At 38.7% G+C, this 15,244-nt stretch overlaps 2 protein-coding genes across 8 annotated transcripts in view; one reads left to right on the forward strand and one right to left on the reverse strand.

The window, feature by feature from the left end:
* LOC144642704 (epididymal sperm-binding protein 1-like) overlaps nt 1-14,540 on the forward strand; it is a 52,878-nt gene extending 38,338 nt beyond the window's left edge. For 2 of the 5 annotated variants that reach the window (XM_078501741.1, XM_078501742.1), the window contains exons 4-8: nt 5,344-5,508; nt 6,883-7,047; nt 8,061-8,222; nt 11,494-11,616; nt 14,402-14,540. In XM_078501741.1, coding sequence (XP_078357867.1) covers nt 5,344-5,508; nt 6,883-7,047; nt 8,061-8,222; nt 11,494-11,606 — 605 coding nt within the window. In that variant the 3' untranslated portion in view covers nt 11,607-11,616; nt 14,402-14,540. Of the gene's footprint in view, nt 1-77; nt 168-894; nt 1,184-3,261; nt 3,327-5,343; nt 5,509-6,882; nt 7,048-8,060; nt 8,223-11,493; nt 11,617-14,401 lie in introns of those variants that run through there. The other 3 variants (XM_078501743.1, XM_078501744.1, XM_078501745.1) reach the window with 3 other exon arrangements.
* Nucleotides 1-15,244, reverse strand: part of LOC144642705 (epididymal sperm-binding protein 1-like) — a 211,799-nt gene that overhangs the window by 165,932 nt on the left and 30,623 nt on the right. The gene's annotated exons all lie outside the window — the stretch shown is intronic.

Below are 15,244 nucleotides of genomic sequence, written 5' to 3' on the forward strand. Positions count from 1 at the left end.
AGTATTATGAAACAACAAAACTAAGTACCGAAAACAAATATAGTTGATTATTACACGCGAGGGACGACAGTTTGGTCAATAATTTGAATTGTACGAGATAAACGATTTGAAATTGTTTATTTCCCTCTGAACTGAGTTGGGAGGAACAACAACCGTAACCAATTAAGGTGAGTTTAGCAATCAGTTTTGATGGTAGCGAATATCCCATATGGAAAAAAACGATAGGGCATAAAAACGTTGTCTAGAACCAGTCGGATGCAGTAAACTTTAAGCACGCCTGTACGCGAGGGACGAGAACTAGTCAGTAGATCTGGCAAAACAGGGTATTACAAAAGGTTTTATAATTACTTATAGCTAGCATTTTTTCGTGTAGTGGATAGTGAATGATTTTAGTTAACACTGAGAAAATATTGAGGCTACTTCAGGGCGAGAAGCAAATAGCATGAGAAAAACAACGCCTTGCAATTGTCGCACGTACGGACTAAGTTTGTCCACGTGGCAATTTCTGGGACATAGCGGTTAACATAAAGTAATGTAACCGTTTTCATTTCTTAGCAATAAAGCTAAAACATAAGGAACTCTCAGCCCATGGGAAGCTTGCTAAGCGCGTGGATTTATAGCTTTAATTTGTTTCTGTGGGCTGGAGAGTGGTAGTTTTAAAATAATCGACTAGCCTGCTTCGTTCATTGAAATGTTACAGGGGCGCCTGAAAGATAATGACGTACGCAAAATGTTTTGTTTTCTTCAGTCAAAAATGTTTCCGATAGCGCCGTTCCTGCAAATGATGCGCAAAGGAGGAGAAAGACTACATTAAATGGATTCCTCGGATTTTGGCGGCTTCATCAAACTACATGTTTGGATTATTTAAAGGGCTTATAAAGTACAATACAGACGCTTGTAGGTTCGTACAATAATTTATTTTTTTCTCAAGCATCTCAGCGGTCCGGAATCCTGAATCCTTTAATCTGATTGGCTAATTGCGCGCGCTCCAGCGGTCCGGTTTTTCTCATCCGGACCCCGCATACGGACCGCTCACGGCGCGAAATCATTTTGCACCTTTGAGTCTAACGAACACATGAAAGTTTTGCTCTCCGAAGACAAAAATAGCCTCACCATCCATTGTTAATGCTAAAGGACAAAAAAGCAGTGGAATTAAAGGCCTCAAAGTTCTTCAAAAGGCGAGGTATTTATTTATTTCTCAACAAAATCGAGTTGTAGTTTACCGTTCGCAGTTTGCCATTAGGGACCTTCAGATTTGACTACGAGTACGACATCGAGTACGAGTACGACTTTGGAATTTCTACGCAATTGTATCCCCCAAACTATAATTCTTCCCTGTTGCTGACTAACACATAAATAAACGTTAGGGATAAGATTGGTGTGATAAGTGATTATAGGAGGCACACGAATTTGGTTTGAAAACTCGTACTCGTAGTCCGATCTGAAGGTCCCTATTGTTTGTTCATCTCGCAATGATTTTCACGCCATTGCGGTAAAATTCATTCCGTTGTTTAGACTCTATCTATGTGCTAAACTGCATTGTTTATCTGTCACTTTTTGCTTAAACAGAACACTATTTACCATCATTCAAGGAAATGAGATTCTTTGATTAAAAACGGACAAATTAATTATCACAATATTGTGCCGTACGTAGACGCTACGCAATTCATTCAGTTTGGCAATGTTTACCAGAATAAGAATCAACGCAGAGTGAGCAGAGATTATTAATTTTTAGAAAATAGCACAAAGAAAATACGTGCACTGATTGGTTAAAAATTGTGTTTCTATAACTCGATGGAGACACAGACAGTTGTCGTAGACACGGCAATCAATATTCACGGCGCTGAAATAAGCAATGCAAAAATAACAACTAAGAATTGTGTCAAATTTTAATGTCACAGCTGACAAAAACCAGGTTAAGACTAAACAAATATGTGCACACTTGAAAACAAGCGAGTAAGATGTTTACAGAGCCCGCTACACATTCAATATTGGCTGTGAAAAAAATTATCGAAGCGGCTGACCTTCCAAAGAAGTATTTGAATTCAATTGGCGCAACTTCACTCCATTCTAGGCTTTGCAGCACTTCATAACTATTCACAGCTCCTTAACAGGACAAGATATTCGTCCAAAATGCCGAGTCAAACTTCTTTTGACATAAAAATAATGCACTTTCACCTCCAAGGTTCGAGTCGCTCGATCGGCAGCGTCAGTCGTCAAACCATTCGGTTACGTCGATGAATCGAAATAAAACCACAATTCTTGTCAAATTCTTGACTCCTTCCAGCGCTTGACTTCAGTTAAACCATTGGCTTATATTTCTCATAGTTACATTAACTTTGGGGCCTGTTTTCTTTGTTTGTTTGGCCAAAAAACGGTGAATTTTAGCCTTGAAGCGAATGTTGAACAGTTGATTTATTTCTGTTCATTGGCTTCCTTACTATGATTGGTTGATTATGTTCATGACGTAAAACCGCGAGGTGAAGAGAATCTACGTTTTGATGTTAAAGAAAGCGCTAAATATTACTTTGACGTGCGTTATTTTCTTTGTGCTGTTTTCTAAGAGAAATAGAAAACATGTTTTCTGTGTTTCTATCGAGTTATAGAAACACTCGTGAAAGTTTGGGAGAACTCGAAAAAGCTGTGGAAACACTCGTCTATCGACTCGTGTTCCCACAGCATTTCTCGTTCTCCCAAACTTCCACTCGTGTTTCTATAACTCGATAGAAACACGGAACATGTTTTCTATTTCTTAAGTTAAATACAACTGTATTAATAGCTTGTTAAACTGCTTTTCGGTCAAAGAGTATTTTTGAATCAGAAAAATAGGCTTAGTAAAGTTGCAAAGCTTCTATCAAGACTTTTCAAAACATTTAAGCTTATAGGGAATTGTTCGGGAAGCCGAAATCGATTTAAAAGTGTAAGGTTTTGTGGCATATATTTCACTCTTGCTTGTCGATCAAGTCGGACTCGACATTGAAATCAAATCCGCGCGTATACAAACAACAATTTTGTGACAGATTTTTTTCACGGTTTCTTAAATCCAAACAAACTTAAGTAGGAAAAAAATAAAAACGTTATTTACCGGCCTAGGTCGGTCCGTATTGGGAAAAACTGTACCCTCGGTCTTGAGCACGGCCCTCGGCCTGCGCCCTCGGGCCGTACTCACGACCTCGGGTACAGTTTTTCCCAATACGGACCTCCCGGCCGGCAAATAACATATATATTCTATAACTTTGTCCAAAAATTATTTTCCTCCAGATCCATTAAAATGTTACATTTCACAGCTGCGTTGATGTTGCTGATCTGCGCTGTGCTTCCGTACGGTAAGTTTATTTTATTATATTAATTATATAGCTGTCAGTAAATCATATATTGTCGGCGCAGCTATTTTTCCTTAATTTCTGAGAACTGTCCAATTTGGGATTAAATTTGGATAGTTTCAATTAGGACTTTCAGGTAAAATGCACAAACTGTCCAATTTAAGAAAAATTGCATAGTTTTGTCTCATCCAATCAAATCGAAGACAAAACAACATGTGACGGATATTAGCCAATAAGCACAAAGCATAACGTCAGTCCTGTAAACTTGTCGCATTGTTAGTCGACAATGGCGGAATTTTCTAAGGCAAGTTTGCTACGTTTTTCCATTCTTTTTGAGCTTTTCAGCAATAGTAACTACAAAGAGAAATTTTCTACGTTGTCAGAAGAGGAGCTAGCTACACTAAGAAGCAAAACGAAAGAGCAAAACACCTTCATTAGTACAAAACTTGGGTGAACGTAAGTGCAGCGAAGCGAAGCATGAAATCTGTCAGATATTCATCGCCATGAGCTAGATGCAACTCCTTGTCGTTTTTTGCTGAAATTCGAAAAGAAAAGACGGCGATGAAGTACGAACGAGATAGTGGAAAGGAGAATGTCAGATTCAAGAAGTTGTAACGCTCTTCGGACACTTTGTTTACGACTTTCATTGATTGATGCAGTGTTTTCACTCACTTTGTAGCAAGCTTCGCTAACTCAGGTGAATAAAATTGCATTGTTTTTTTTAAGTTTTATTTGTGAAGACAATGCTTTGAGAGAGTTGCATGTGCTGTGATATGCCTACTATTGTTGAATGCTTTTCCGTTCTGGACATAAGTTTATTGTTTAACGCTGGATTGACTGACTACAAGCTATATAATTAATATGTAACCGGACTACATACTTGTCCAATTTGGAAATAATTAGATTCAAAAAATTCCTCTGACAGCCAAATTGGACTCGGCCTACGGCCTCGTCCAATTTTGGCTGCCCTCGGAATTTTTTTTCATCAAATTATTTCCAAATTGGACAGCATGTAGTCCAATTACGTATACAAACTGCAGTGACATAGCGAGTGGTGGCAAATCGAGAAAAATGGTATCAAACGTTTGGATAAAAATGATATCCACACGTGTGATATCATTTTTGACCAATCAGCTCGCAGAGTTTGCCGTGTTTCAATGCTCAATAAGCCCAATTTTATCGATATTAAGTCGAAACATTTTCGGATCTTCCTCGGTAAACTTCGGTAATCTTCGGAAAAGTTCGAAAAATGTTCGGAATCATTCGTACAACCTTCGTAAATCTTCGGGAAATGGTCGGAAATCTTCGGAAAATCGTCAAAAACATCGTAATTAGTAGGTTTATATAATAAACAGAAAAAGACATGGTTGCTTTGATATATGAAATTTATCTTCTCGTGTTCAAAACCGATATCTCAGCTATCGATTTAAACACTCGAAGATAAATTTCATATCTCCGCGCAACCATGTATTATCCTCTAGGTCTCCTTATACGAAGGTATGTACATCTAATGTTATAAGTTTTAGCGATGCCTTGGACTAACGGAAAAGACTTATTCAGAAGCTGTGATTTTCAGTTAAACACCAAATGACACAAATATGCATGAGCACAATTAAAAGGTTCCTCAGAGCGGAGGTTTTAACTGTCAAATCATGGAAAAAGGCTGTTTTCTTGAAAGTAACGAGTGATAGGTTGTACCTTTTTTCATTGTTGTGCAGAAAACCCCAATGTTCCAGTACGCTTCCCACATGGAGACAAATTGCTCACAATAACATGTTTGCGCGAAACATGCGCCATCTTTTCGCGCGAAAACCACGCACGTCAAAACGCCTTAGGTTGAGCCGGTCGACTCTGTCATGTGAATGCAGAACGAACTTCATTCTGGAACGAGTTTCGTTTCGGAATGAAAATCACTCCGGAATCATGTAAACAGGCCCTTAGAAACACAGCGGTTATGTGACCCAGTAATAAGTTGTCAAAAGTACAGTTCTAATACTATGATGATGTGTTTGTTGGATAGGGAAACCATGTCCACCTGGAAAAGAGACAAAGGATCCTCAAGGTCGTTGCTGTGTTTTTCCATTCGTGTATAGGGGAGTGTCTTACTATTCCTGCACCAGGAATTTTAATAATTACTTCTGGTGTTCGCTCGATGCCCTCTACGCTGGACAATGGGCTAACTGCGGTGAGCTCTGCTCTATATTTAATACCTTAAGGTTACTATTGTTAGCAGCTACTAATTTTAACGAGTTGGGCAAAAATTGCCAAATTTAGTAGCCGCTAAAAAAAAGTAACCTTAACACTATTCAGACGGGGGGGGGGGGGGGGGCTTTTGAGCCAGGCGCTGACTTTGAAGTTTTATAACTTTTTTAAGATTTAACCAAACGCAGCCAAACTTTTTGAGTTTACCTAAAATTTACCTGGTAAAAATTTGGTAGGGGTGGATGATGTGTCAGGAATTTGACATCACCATGGCAACGGCATTTTGACAAGCATGTTTTCCCAAATTTGTAATTTTGCGTGTTTCTGTTATTAAAAATCAACTTAAATGGAATTATTTTTACATTTTTACGGATTTAAAGCACATTTTTATTTATTTTGAGTACTTTGCAGTGATTTTGGGTGGTTTTCTGGCATTTTGGAAAAAATTTGAAATCCAAGATGGCGGATCCAAGATGGCGGCTGTTTTGCCATCATGATGTAATTGTCACGTGATGTGACGTCACCATCCCACGTGACATATATCAAAAGAAAGAGTTTCGGACATACAGTACATCCTATAAGTTTCATGGTGATTGCTTAAATATTCTGGAAGTTACATAGGGGGGGGGGGGCGTCCGAAGCCCCCCACCCCCCCCCCTCCTCCGGTCTGAGAAGGTCCAAAAAAAGCCCGGTCTGAATAGGGTTAAGGTATTCCTTTCCGAAACATGCGCCATCTTGTTTTGATCTCGCGCGAAACATGCGCCACCTTGTTTTAATCTTGCGCGAAAACCACGCACGTGAAAACGCCCACGGTTGAGCCGATCGACGCTGACACTGTATCTGTTTACATGATACCGAGACGAAATTCAAGTCATTCCGGAATGAGTCCATTCCGGCTTTCATTCCGGAATGAAATTTTCGTTCTGGAATGACTTTTCATTCTGGTAGCGTGTAAACACAAAACGAATTTCGTTCCGAGATGAAACTGCATCTCATAAAACCGCATACGGATGCCACAGTTTGAACTCAGAGCGAAAAAACATAAAAGCATTTACTGTTTAGCCCAAAGAAGCAGCCCTATGGTCAAATTGCTCACAATAACATGTTTGCGCGAAACATGCGCCATCTTGTTTTTATCTCGCGTGAAAACCACGCACGTCAAAACGCCTTAGGTTGAGCCGGTCGACTCTGTCATGTGAATGCAGAACGAACTTCATTCTGGAAGGAGTTTCGTTCCTGAATGAAAATCACTCCGGAATCATGTAAACAGGCCCTTAGAAGCACAGCGGTTATGTGACCCAGTAATAAGTTGTCAAAAGTACAGTTCTAATACTATGATGATGTGTTTGTTGGATAGGGAAACCATGTCCACCTGGAAAGGAGACAAAGGATCCTCGAGGCCGTTGTTGTGTTTTTCCATTCGTGTATCAGGGCGTGTCTTACGATTCCTGCACCAGGATCAATAGTAATAAGTTGTGGTGTTCGCTTGATGCCATCTACGCTGGACAATGGGCTAACTGCGGTGAGCTCTGCTCTATATTTAAAACCTTAAAGTTACTATTGTTAGCGGCTACTAATTTAAGCGATTTTAGCGAGTTGGGCAAAAATCGCTAAATTTAGTGCTTGCTAAAATTTGTGTCAGTCTAATTTAATACTCGTTAAATTTAAGTACCCCCTCCCACCTCAAGAAACAAAATTAAATATAGTCGACTTGAAAAAAATCTTTAAAAAACAGATGCCGGTAATTTTGTTTTTTCTGACAATGCAAATGTTCGTTCAATTTCAAGTGAGATTGTTCTTTTACTAAACATTTAACTTTATGTTCATTTAAAACTGTTTTTTTAGGGGAAAATTGCTAAATCTTGCTCTGAAAAAATCGCTAAAATTAGTAGCCGCTAAAAAAAGTTACCTTAAGGTATTCCTTTCCGAAACATGCGCCATCTTGTTTTGATCTTGCGCGAAAACCGCGCATGTGAAAACGCCTACGGTTGAGCCGATCGACGCTGTCACTGTAACATCTGTTTACATGATACCGAGACGAAATTCAAGTCATTCCGGAATGAGTCCATTCCGGCTTTCATTCCGGAATGAAATTTTCGTTCTGGAATGAGTTTTCATTCTGGTAGCGTGCAAACACAAAACGAATTTCGTTCCGAGATGAAACTGCACCTCATGAAACCGCATACGGAGGCCACAGTTTGAACTCAGAGCGAAAAAACGTAAAAGCATTTACTGTTTAGCCCAAAGAAGCAGCCCTATGGTCAAATTGCTCACAATAACATGTTTGCGCGAAACATGCGCCATCTTGTTTTTATCTCGCGTGAAAACCACGCACGTCAAAACGCCTTAGGTTGAGCCGGTCGACTCTGTCATGTGAATGCAGATCGAACTTCATTCTGGAAGGAGTTTCGTTCCGGAATGAAAATCACTCCGGAATCATGTAAACAGGCCCTTAGAAGCACAGCGGTTATGTGACCCAGTAATAAGTTGTCAAAAGTACAGTTCTAATACTATGATGATGTTTTTGTTGGATAGGGAAATGTCCATCTGGAAAGAATACAGAAGATCCCCAAGGCCGTTGCTGTGTTTTTCCATTCGTGTATAAGGGCGTGTCTTACGATTCCTGCACCAGGATTGATAATAATAAGTTGTGGTGTTCGCTTGATGCCGTCTATGCTGGACAATGGGCTAACTGCGGTGAGCTCTGCTCTATATTTAATACCTTAAGGTTACTATTGTTAGCGGCTACTAATTTTAGCGATTTTAGCGAGTTGGGCAAAAATCGCTAAATTTAGTGCTCGCTAAAATTTGTGTCAGTCTAATTTAATATTCGTTAAATTTAAGTACCCCCTCCCACCCCAAGAAACAAAATTAAATATAGTCGACTTGAAAAAATCTTTCAAAAACAGATGCCTGTAATTTTGTTTTTTCTGACAATGCAAATGTTCGTTCAATTTCAAGTGAGATTGTTCTTTTAAAGTCATTCCGGAATGAGTCCATTCCGGCTTTCATTCCGGAATGAAATTTTCGTTCTGGAATGACTTTTCATTCTGGTAGCGTGTAAACACAAAACGAATTTTGTTCCGAGATGAAACTGCATCTCATGAAACCGCATACGGAGGCCACAGTTTGAACTCAGAGCGAAAAAACATAAAAGCATTTACTGTTTAGCCCAAAGAAGCAGCCCTATGGTCAAATTGCTCACAATAACATGTTTGCGCGAAACATGCGCCATCTTGTTTTTATCTCGCGTGAAAACCACGCACGTCAAAACGCCTTAGGTTGAGCCGGTCGACTCTGTCATGTAAATGCAGAACGAACTTCATTCTGAAACGAGTTTCGTTTCGGAATGAAAATCACTCCGGAATCATGTAAACAGGCCCTCAGAAGCACAGCGGTTATGTGACCCAGTAATAAGTTGTCAAAAGTACAGTTTCAATACTATGACGATGTGTTTGTTGGATAGGGAAACCATGTCCACCTGGAAAAGAGACAGATGATCCTCAAGGCCGTTGTTGTGTTTTTCCATTCGTGTATGGAGGCGTGTTTTACCATTTCTGCAGCAGTACTATAATAATAATAATAATAATAATAATAATAATAATAATAATAATAATAATAATAAAAGATTTATATAGCGCCATATCCATGGCCCATGGCACTCTACAGTAAAAGTATTATTAAGAAGTGAAATTTACTTAAAAAATTTACATCAGTGATAAAAGGAAAAAAACTAACAAATAAAATAGCTAAGCTATAAAAATGGAAATAAAAACTAAGAATCATTAAAACCTTTAAATGAAAAACTAACTCATTAACTAACTAACTTAACTAATTAACTAAGTGACTAACTAATTGTCTAACTATAAACTATCTAATATACTGGTTAACTGACTAACTAAATGTCTAATTATAAAATTTGTTAAAAAGATATGTCTTTATACAAGTCTTAAAATCTGAAAGCGAGCCACTCTCTCTTATATAGTTCGGGAGAGAGTTCCATAGGCTAGGTGCTACAAAAGAGAAGCACCTTTGGCCATAGCTTACTAACTTCACAGATGGTATTTTTAGTAAGTTTTTAGACGAGGATCGTAAACTCCTGGTTGGTGTATAGGGCTCTAGCATCTCAGTAATATAACTCGGGGCCTGGCCGTTAAGCGCTTTGTAGGTTAAAAGTAGAATCTTGTAGTTAATGCGCTGATTTATTGGGAGCCAGTGAAGCTGCCTTAGGACGGCTTGAGTACTAATCATAATAAGTTTTGGAGTTCGTTGGATCTTACCTACGCTGGACAATGGGCTAACTGTGGCGAGCTCTGCTCTATTTTTAATATTCTTTTCCTCTAAAAAGTGAGATAAAAGTACTTTTTAGTGAGAACACAGGCAACACAAGCTAACAATTAGAGTCACAGGACTCTAAGACTCGATTTATTAGGGTTTGTATGGGAATGAAACAATTTTTTTTTACGATATATAAATTTGAAAGTTTTATGGATAAAATTGACTTACACTGTTGCTGTGTTGGGTTCTTTCTTGTTTGCCAGCGCCTCGAGCCACTTTAAAGTGATTTGGACGAGTAATTGCTTTGTGAAGTTTTGAACACGTGTGCTTTATTAAATACATCCCCAAGGCTGGAAACTATTTTCGACAGCATCTCATTCGAAGCGAAATATCTTGCGTGAAATTGGTCATATCGCTACGTAATTTCCACCACCGTAATATCCAGTATTTTCTCTTTCCTATCGTTGTCCCTTTAAGTTGGTTCCGAGTGCTGTAGTGAAGCGTAGAAAATTCCTCCAAAGTGCGATTTTTGCTTTTCTTGTTATGCGCAGCCCATCAAATCACACACAAAATAGCACCAGGGCGACAAAATCGACCGCAGTGGTGGAAGGTCATTGAGGTATTGTCACTCTCCAAAATATGCAGTGGGACCCGCAAATTGTTATTTTGGGTAGAAAATCGACCTCTCCGCGCTCTCTCTCTCCTGCTCTCTGAGCAATCATGAAAGTGAACCATCGTGATCGCTCATGTGATCTAAATGTCGTCTCGCACCCCTTTAAAGTTGACATTTGATAACCAGTCACGCAATGTTTGATTCCAAATTTAAACTTGTTTTTTGATCAGGGGTTTGTGCTTAGATGCAACGGACGGTAACAAAGAACCTTTTACACGAAATTGCGCAATTTACAGGACTGCGCATTTTAGAAATTGATGCATGTTGCGCATTTTGCAAGATACTGCGTTGCACAGTTTAACAAAATATTGTGTTGTGTTGCGCTGAGCTACGCAGTTTAAAACAAGCCAGAGTAAACGAAAAAAAAGCTGCGTCTTTTCTTACATAAAAAGGGTTAAAAAGAGAGGGTGAGTTTTCTTACGACCGCGAAAGTTTTTGGATTTCGTTACGTGTGATACAAAATCAATACACCAATGTAATGAAAATTTGGCCTAAATACAATGGTGGCCAATGGTTAGCGCGCTCGACTCCGAGTCGAACGGCCCGGGTTCGAGTCCTGGCCGGGGCGCTGCGTTGTGTTCTTGGGCAAGACACTTTACTCTCACAGTGCTTCTCTCCACCTAGGTGTATAAATGGATACCGGCGAATTTACTGTTGGGGGGTAAATGGGACTGGCATCCCATCCAGGGGGGAGTAGTAATACTCTCAGTCGCTTAATGCTACGGCTGTATGGGCCACTTGGCTCGGACACAGACTTTACCTTTTATATTTCAATCTATCTTTATAGAATTTCTTCATCATGGCAACACTAAAGTTGCAAAACATCAGAACAAAATATTCTCACTACATCTAAATCGGCACCTTAGTTCCTCGTGGATTCAGCGAACGCTGTTACTTTGAACTGAAATACAGTATTAGATGATATAGAAAGTAGGATGATTCGAGCTCCTTTTTTATGAAACCTTCACTTCGATGACAAACGTTTTAATACAAAAAATGTTTTTCGTGCATTCACAGCATATCAGGCATGTGAGGACAAGAACGCGGCCAGATGTAAGGAGGTGTCAAATTCTTGCGGCTGGAACAATTCTGTACAAGAATTTTGCCCAAAGACCTGTAGCCTGTGTTAATCAAGACAAGGTAAGATCTGTTAAAAAGATAACCAACCCCGGGGAGGGGGGGGGGGGGTACTACCTTACCTACGCTATGTGGGTATGTGCCGCGCGATGGGGTCCCATTTTAAGGGATGACGTCATCGCTTATTGCCATCGCACGATGGTTCTTTTATTCTGTTTTCTGTCGCAATCGAACAGAAATCAAGTTTAACTTAACAAGAAATCGCCGCGTAAAACACAAAAGCAAAATACTCCCGTGCAGTTAGAATGGAACACTACAATGTATAAACAAAAGAGATTTATTATAAATGATGAGATCTATTAGATTTAGCAGACAGAAATGTCTAATTTTTATAATATTTAACAATTTTTCGCCGAAGGCGAAGTGATTATTGTTGAATAATCCCCGAGACGAAGTCGAGGGGATTATTCAACAATAATTACTGAACCTGAGGCAAATAATTGTTTTAGTTTAGTTTTTAGAGGTGATCATCAAAAACTTAAAAAATAACGATAGCAAACAAGAAAACAGCAAACACAAGTGTTCGCTAGCTTGCATACGGTGTAAACCAGTTTAAATCATCGATTGCAATCAGAATTTATTTAGTTGAAGCAATAAAACGGAACAAAACAAACACAATGAGAAAGATAGATGTCCGTTACCTTTGTATGATTGTGGATGACTTCAAAGCAAATGTGCGAATCCTCTAAAAATGAGTAGCTCCGGTGAGAAGAGAACTAAATAATGTTTGCTCAATCGATCTGACTGAGTTTCTCATCGATCGCCAAAACCGCCGTGTTTACGATCATTTCTAATGCCTTGAGAACCATCACTTGAAAATATTTTCGATTCAAAAGTCTTGGTAGCTAATTTGAAAAATTCCCAATGTTTAAAATATCCAGGACTTAGACTGGTTTCTTTCAAATCAAAGAAATTTTCTTTCAGCAAAAGCGGCCATATTTACTTCCCTGGATGACAAAGGTGGCGTGGCTAGGTAACCAAGCCTTCAAAGCTATAATCACCTCGCGCAGGGTGATTATAGCCTCATAAGCCGAGCTTCTCGACCAATCAGAATGCTTTAATTCTTATAATCACCTCTGAAATTATACTAAGAAGAATTGAAGGGCCGCTGTGAGCAAGAGACCGTTTGACCTTTCTTTAAAAGCTTGCTCGCGCGTATAGTATGTCGTTCATCAGATGTCACACTATAATATAACGTAATCTCAACATAAGACAACATAGGGAAATCTAAAAAACAGTTATAAATATAAAATAAAATATAACTGTTCAATTGAGCAAATCTACAAAGAACATGTATTAATTGCCTCCTTTGCCTCTGAATATATAATTACTGTATTTATTTAAATTCAATCAGATCCTAACTATGCTATATACAATCACTAACATTGCTTCTTATAAGCTGCAGTTGGAAAACAGTCTTTGTCACGTACAAGGTGTCAGCTACTTTTATTTACGAAACGTTTTTGACAAATTTACTCAAAACTATGTAAGACCCCATGTGAAACGTTATCGCTTCTTCATGCATTGCGTGCCATTTATTGACCTTCTGGCCTTTTAGTTTGAGATGGGGTTGCTAAATATGGAAAAGGTACGCCAAATTAATATCTTTCTGCTTAACAGGGTATATAATTTAACTCTTTAGTCTAAGATGGTATAACAAATTTGGGTTTCTAGACCTCAGCGGAGCATCCCACGCAAACTTTTCCAAGTGCCCCCCCCCCCCCCCCCCCCTTCCTTGGTGATTTTCACACTGATTCCTCGGTTTCCAGTGAAAAGCAGATAATAACCGTAGTAGTCTCTTCTCTGCCACAGCACATACACCTTATTCCAAAAACATCAAAGACCTATTTTTCTTCTAGCGCGACATTCAACTGTATACGTTTGCTCTGCAAGTTTTCCGCAGTTGCCTTGGGGAAAACCATTGAATAAAACCGAAATATTGGCAAAACCATGTCTATTGTTTTTGTAGTTAGTTTCCAGCACATGTACCAATAGAGTAACCTGGCAAATGAAACGAACCTGCCAAAATATGGTGAATAAAAACTTAATAAGTACCGCGTGATGAATCCAATTGAGCTTATTTGTAGCGCACAACTTCACCCTAACCTAAACTGGCAATTCTACGAAGCAAAGCTTTCACGAGTGAAACAAATACTCAACGACAAAACACCATCCTATGTTTCTAGTATGCTAAGTTTTAGAAAGTTCTCTCGGTCACTACGTTCACGTGGCCAAGAACTGCTAACTGAGCCCATGGCTAAACTCAAGATCTACGGAGACCGGGCGTTCAGCACTGCTGCGCCAAGGCTGTGGAAAAACTTGCCACTGAGCATCCGAATATCGGCATCAGAAGACATTTTTAAGAAGAACCTAAAAACTTATCTTTGTAAAGAAGCCTATGACATTTATTTTTTATTTCTTATACACGTTTACTTTAAGTCCAGTTAAATAATCATGATATTTTTAGTTTTTAAATTTTTAACTTTTATTACTTCATACTGTGCATGTATAGATATTTTAGCGCAATAGAGCTATTGTTATATTTTATTTTTATATTTTAGCATAGTGATTGTAAAGCGCTATAAAAGATTAGCTAAATAGCGCTATAGAAATGATTATTATTATTATTATTATTATTATTAAATTTATATTTCTACTTTCATTTAGTTGCTAGTCTCTTTCGCAGCAGTTATTTGAAACTAAAACTTTGTGTTTTTGTTCCTGCCGTCGGTTTCGTTCTCACACGCCCCATTACATCAGCATTTGAATTACTTTTCATTTCTTTCAGGTCAGATGCACTTCAAAACCACTGGATGAAGTAACATACAAGATTCATACATATGGATCATGTCAATTAAAATAAAAATGTTGTCTTAGAAAAAGTAAAATAAATAAATAAATAATGTAGGAATAAATAAATAAATAAATAAATAAATAACCTATCAACTTGCGTCTTAAATAGACTGAACATTTGGAGTTGGAGGGCGCGTGGGGATGGGGTTCTTGGTCCATTTAGGGATCTTTTGTTCCCCCAAGCAAAGGAATGCATGTGGTGTCCCGGGTATGCCTGCCTGTATTTGTCGTTTTTGTCTTGCAAAAAAAAAAAATAATAATAAAGCGCGAGTCAATAGAAAAACACACACTACTTTCTACTCGAATGCTCCGCTTGGAGGTTTTGGTTCACCATAAAATCACGCATGTCATGAACTGAATCGAAATCGTTGTCATTAAAATTTCAAATAATAAGTAAATCTCGCGAAATGTTTCTCACTCGCTTGCACCTTTGTGACCAGGGGCCCGTTTCTCGAAGGTCCCGAAAAGCCATAGCAAAATCTCAAACCTTATAATTAACGGAGCTGTTTAATTCCATGATATTTTTCATATGAACAGAGGTTTCCTTCATACAAAGTTTCAGGCCTATATACTTCTCTGTTTTTAAAACACAGATAATTTAAAATGGCTTTACGGGCCCGTTAAGTTTTCGGGGCTTTCGAGAAACGGGCCCCAGATCTGATACTTTGCACAAGTTGTTGCCATGCCAGGGCCTTGGAAATAACATTCACTGAGTTGATATGAGCCACTTTTTATGACTCGAATACGAAAAGAAATGGCTCAGATGACAAGAGAAGAC

The sequence above is a fragment of the Oculina patagonica genome, chromosome 2, assembly GCF_052425735.1.
Source record: "Oculina patagonica isolate OP01 chromosome 2, crgOcupat, whole genome shotgun sequence".
NCBI lineage: Eukaryota > Metazoa > Cnidaria > Anthozoa > Scleractinia > Oculinidae > Oculina > Oculina patagonica.